At 35.2% G+C, this 6,172-nt stretch overlaps 1 protein-coding gene across 1 annotated transcript in view; it reads left to right on the forward strand.

The window, feature by feature from the left end:
• LOC115214219 (transmembrane channel-like protein 5) overlaps positions 1 to 3,328 on the forward strand; it is a 108,086-nt gene extending 104,758 nt beyond the window's left edge. Inside the window, exons 18-19 of the mRNA XM_029783331.2 lie at positions 584 to 680; positions 3,157 to 3,328. Coding sequence (XP_029639191.1) covers positions 584 to 667 — 84 coding nt within the window. The 3' untranslated portion in view covers positions 668 to 680; positions 3,157 to 3,328. The remainder of the gene's footprint in view (positions 1 to 583; positions 681 to 3,156) is intronic.
• The last annotated feature ends 2,844 nt before the right edge of the window (positions 3,329 to 6,172 follow it).

Raw genomic sequence — 6,172 nt, forward strand, 5'->3', positions numbered from 1 at the left:
GGACCTCCTTATTTAGCAGCGAAAAAGGTATTGCATATTTTCATGCTCTGTATTAAAATAGACTTTCTATACACATCTGTCTATATGACACAACATGCCACACCCTCTTTCTCTTTCCATGACACATTACAAATTACTATATACCCTATGTCCTCATATAGCATCTCTTTGTCTTTGCAGTTTGTACAACATTGTTCCATGTACACACATGCATTCAAATACACACATCGTTTTCCACATTCCAACAAAATGACAGACCACTCATCAAATTCTACACCCTTTGTTCAACTCCTAATGCGTCATTCTCCAGGAATGATATCACTCACACCAAACTCCACATGCAACACTTACTACAATCCATATGCTGAATACTTAAATATCATGCCTTATATATTAAACTCCATGAGTTGCACATCACTCACCAAATTTTCTTAACTGCATTTCATGCATCCTACTCCACTCACTACATGCCATCTATGTTCCTGATATGCTGCCTCTCTACATACACTACTTACCATTTTTTACATTCCAATGTGCACACTTCAAGTGTCACATTAATAACTGTGCTATCTTCTCTCTACAGGAAGGTAAGAACAAGCAGTTCTTGTTGACATTGATGAAGAAAGAAAGGCAAGCAGATGATGCAGAGTCAAGCAGAAGGAGATAGGAATATAACTGTTGTAAGTAATAGATATCTTGATTTTCTGTATAAATTAGTGTAAATACAGTCATAGATGAGTGTGGAAGTTATTATAGAGTAGTTTAGAGGCTACTGCTACTGTGTAGAGGTTTCCATAGGGCAAATGATATGGACAGTCATAGAGTAGTGATGAAACTACTATGAGGTGAGGCCAAGTGGGAAACCAGTTATTGCCTGCCATAACCATTTCACTTCACTTACATCATTGTTGTGGTCTTAATCCATTAACAGTTAATGTCCCATTTTTAAAACAGAGATTGTAAATTTTAATATAAAACTTTTGTGTTTCTTCTGTTATATATATTTGAGTGAGGAAAAAAAGAAACATTCGAGCGAGGTCATTGCCAGTGCCGCTGGACTGGCTCCTGTGCAGGTGGCACGTGAAAAACACCATTTGAGTGTAGCCGTTGCCAGTACTGCCTGACTGACCCTTGTGCCGGTGGCACGTAAAAGCACCCGCTACACTCTCGGAGTGGTTGGCATTAGGAAGGGCATCCAGCTGTAGAAACTCTGCCAGATCAAGATTGGAGCCTGGTGCAGCCATCTGGTTAACCAGTCCTCAGTCAAATCGTCCAACCCATGCTAGCATGGAAAGTGGATGCTAAACGATGAATATGATGATTTCATATTTACAGCTTGATAGAAATAAGCAATATAGAAAGGGAAATATAATCAAAAAGCCTTCAGTAGCTAAGAAAATGTGAACATTTATAAATGATATTCCTAGTTGAATTATGACCATTCCTAGTTGAATTATGACCTTCAATGGTGCAAAGAAAAGTATGAGCAATACTACACACAGCCTTATTTCGATCTCTGTGGTTGAGTTCATCCACTTCAGGGTGGTATGACTTAACTCCAATACAATGCAGTAGTAGCATTGTAGTTTGCAATACTGGATTAAGCTTGTTAAGTGGGAAATGCTACTAGCCATAGATTTGTATCTCTACATGATTGAAAGGTGAGTATCAAAGTGGTCTCTGTAATTCTAAGTTTATTCTTGACACAATGACATCTTACTGTTCATCATACTGTTCATCTTCTGTTGTAACATCTCCCTCAATCATACATTTAAGTATGTAGGTTATTTGAATTTTTGTTCCATTGTAAGGATAACTAGCCTTATCTAAATTTTACAATATCGGTAAAGCATACACTGTCTTCAATGTCAAAGTGTAGGAATGGGGTTACAGCGGCTTGGGAACTCTATTGGATAAGTCTGCAGAATCTTTTCATCATTACATGAAACACTACTTTTGTAAACTGTTTTCCCATCCAATAAGTTGATGATTTCATAATTTCCTCATTTTTAGAATCAACACAGTGATCAAGTTTTTTGTTAGAGCTAGGTCTTTTAATGAAGAGAGCTGGAAGTGCATCATAGCTACTAATGTAACATTTAGGATGGTCTCTGTATTTGATCCACCAAGCCTGATAATATTACTTGTTTAGTTTTCAATGATTCTTTTGAATGTATTAGAGTCAATCATTAGAGATCTTTCTCTCAACTACACCTCATATGTAATAGTTCTGGTGACCTAGGCCATGTGTCTGGGAGAACATGATCATGGAGATTGGTATGCATCCATGCTTAGGTTATCCTAGCCTTATGAGATGGCACAGAGTCTTGTTGGAATACATATGGTCTTCTGTTGCATATCTGTCTATCCAGGGCTTCATAACTTTCTCCAACATCTCTTTGTAGACATTAGCATTGACTGTTAAATTCTGTGAGAAAAAATGAGGCAACATGACATCTCCCTCATTGCTAACAACTCCCAGAACCATCACAGTTGCTGATAACTTAGATTGCATAATCATCGAAACCTCATTCAGCTCTTTGCATAACCATTTATCTGGTCATGAATGAAGTTTTTCTCATCAGAGAAAAACCAAAACATCCCAGCCTCTTGGTTTTTTAACTTGTTTAGCAAGCATTTTGCACTTATCAAACAATTCTCTCTTGTCTCAATATAAGCTGATTCCTCCACATCACATACAACTTGTAACAGTTGTCCTCATGTACAACTTTTCTGACAGTGCATTCTAAAACCTTGAAGTTCTTTACAATTGATCTGATTGACTTTCTGAGGTTTTTATCAACTATTTCTTTGACTTTTTGTACAAAATTATGTCGCCTGGTGGTATGAGGATCCTGTGCATGCTTTTGGTATTTAGCTGCTGATGTTGGATCCCTATCAGCAGCTTCCAGCTCTTTTCAAGCTTTGACAGCAAAAGATCAGGCAACTTTCAGGAAGCGACCTATCTCTGTGTTACTATGCTATGGTTTTAAGGCAATGATTACAGTGTGATTTTCCATTTGCTGAGTCAACCTGATGTCTGACATTATTCATCTGAAAAAGTAAGGTAAAAAAAAAAAAAGGTAAGAAGTTAGAGCTCTTAAAAGAGGTATCCTCAAAAAACTGATGCACTCTATATAACTTTTTTTTTTTCAGACCAGTAGCAAAATTGGTTTATTGCTAAATGTGCTGCAACTGGAATAAAGTAGGAAGTGATTATGACACCTAGGACTTTGCAAGGAAAACCAAGCAAGAGTATAACTTGTAAATATTATTTAAAAAAAACAAGACAGCAAGAAATCAGAGATTCTGTTAAAAAATAAGACTACAAAAAAAAAAAGAAAAAATATTGCAGACTATTTCCATTTTTGAGATTTTTTTTTCCTATTTGTTTTTAATGAATGATTCATATCACAAAATGATTTTTTTTAACTGTTATACTTATGTTTATACTGTGTACAAAAATATCTGTGTCATATTCTAGAGGTGAAATGACCAAGTGAATGAGGTCTTGATTTCAAGACCACAGTTGGGTTTTTATTATTTTTTTTTAGTTGTTTATTTAATTCTATATTGTCTCAGTTCAGCTGGCTCTCATGAAAACTTAGTTACAAAATTTTCTGGGAATATTACCTACATTAAAGACAGACTAACACTTTCCAACAGTAGACATATGTGTGTGCATATATATTGAAATGAAGAGTTGAAAGTTTAATAATTATTTATTAACAAATTGGTAATCTTTACTTCTTACAGCCAATTTGTTAATAATAAATAATTATTAACTTTCAACTCTCCATTTTCTTTTCTTCATTTAACTGGATATGAACTCTATGCTTAATATATACCAATTGTTTTAAGGGAATTTCATTCCCCAATAATACTAGTTATCAAACCAGTATTCCCTTGGATGTAACCATCCCTTTATAAGGTTAGCATATCCTCTAAATAAATCTCTCTCTATATATATATATATTGGTAAAAACAGTAAGATGACAAAAGAAAGAAAAAGACCTCAATATTATGTAAATAGAGGAAATTTATCTGTAAATTAATATGTTATCATTATACAATAGTCAAGACAAAACTCTGAGTTTCAGATGCTGAAGTCTTCAGCATCTGAAACTCAGAGTTTTATCTTGACTATTGTATAATGGTAACATATTAATTTACAGATATATATATATATATAATATATATATATATATGTGTGCACACTCATACGTATATACATACATATCTCGTCTTTTTAATGCCATGGGACAGAAACAAAATCTCAGGGTCATCTAATCTCCCTCTCAGTTATATCTGAGATTGGTGACATTTTTATAATTTTTGTTTTTTGAAACTGTATTATAAACATATTTTTTGTATTCTATTTTTATAATGTTTCAGTCATTTGGCTGCGACCATACTGGGGCACTGCCTTCATGGGATTTACTTAGTTATATTGACCCCAGTTCTTGATTTCAGTTTGGTACTTGTTTTATTGATTTCTATTCATTGAATTGCTAAGTTATATTTTTGATATAAAGAGATTCAAACTGAAATGCTGGTAAACACATATACATACATACTTATGTGAATGTGAGTGAGTGTGTGTGTGTGTGTATGTGTGTGCGCATATATATATATGGTGGCCATCCACTCGTGACTGAGGAAGATCATTGCTGACCTTCAGGAATGTTGTGCGCTCTAGAACTAACTTATATTTTGCATCTGTGACTCCGTTGGTGGTTGATGAGCCCTGCTCTTGACAAGCATACATGACTGCAAACATTGCAAACCCAGCTTTCCCTATTCACTACACCAGCAGTGCACTTTCGAGCAGCATACTTAAGTTCTTCAAGTAGAATACGTGTTCTCTCAAAGGTGTTGACCCTTTCCTTAACCTGCTTCCTCCATCTGTGGCAATGACACGCATTGCTCTCCCAGTCGGCCTCCTGCATATCACAGGCCTTTAATGAGGACTTGACACAGTCCTTAAATTACAGCCTTCACATACATTCACATGCACTCATTCATTTTTAATGGGCTTCACCACACTTCTCTGATTAGCAAATTCCACACATAAAGTATTGATAAACCTACATCCACAGCAGCAGAAGACACTTGCCCAAGGGATTTGCTACTGTGTTGTGTAAAGTGGGTATCTTAACCATATGGTTACACCTACACCAATGTGTAACTGACTCTTGTATAAATGTCTACATATGACAGATATCCTGCCTGCATGTCTGTTAACAGCAAATCTGCAGTGTTTTTGCTAAAATATCTACTTTAGATCTCCCATTTCCATTACAAACACAACTAAAAAAATAGATAAAAGTAAAAATAGCTTTCCTTAGCATGTATTTTTTTAATGTATGGTAGATAAGTGCTCATTATTGATTCGATGGGGTTTTCTCTCTTCTTTTGAGTTTGCCTATGTTATTGTTTAACAACATGTTTACCATAAAAGAACATATCCATGATCAAAAGCATTCCAGCTATGACCACACATCTTTTTATGATTATATAGCCCATGACTAAGGTATACAAGACTTGGAGGGCTGGCTGCTAGACTTGTGGTACACAAGCCAACTGGTGTATAGACATGACTTAATATCACATAAATCAGTACCCCTGCCTAAGGTTAAACAGGCTTTGTGCCTTAAGGGTAAGCTTGAGAGTAGAAGACTAACATAGTAAACTATATTATCTGGCAGAAGACAAAAAGCCACTGTTATATCTTCTGTAAAAAAAAAATCATGAATCTTCAGACTTTGGCATGGAAGTCTATAATTGCTGACACATGTAAAACTGGTGTGAAACATGGAGAGAGAGAGAGAGAGAGAGAGAGAGAGAGAGAGAGAGAGAGAGAGAGAGCAAGCAGCAGATGTTTCAATACAACATTAATCCAATGTGCCTTTATTTAAAATGGTAGGGTAGAATTTGGCTACTATTTCTAGTAGGTTAAAGATCCTGTTATGGTGGCTCACTCTTTACATTCTAATTGTCTGGTATGCCCTTTTCTTTTTTTTACAGCATAATTTTCATTGTTATTTAGAATCATTTGAGTATTGAGTAAAATGCCTTACAATATTTATATTTTGAGTTCAAATCATGGTCAACTTCTGGAAGTCAATAAAATAAAGTATTATTCAAGTACTCGGGTCAATGTATTCAAGTG

The sequence above is a fragment of the Octopus sinensis genome, linkage group LG7 (assembly GCF_006345805.1).
Source record: "Octopus sinensis linkage group LG7, ASM634580v1, whole genome shotgun sequence".
NCBI lineage: Eukaryota > Metazoa > Mollusca > Cephalopoda > Octopoda > Octopodidae > Octopus > Octopus sinensis.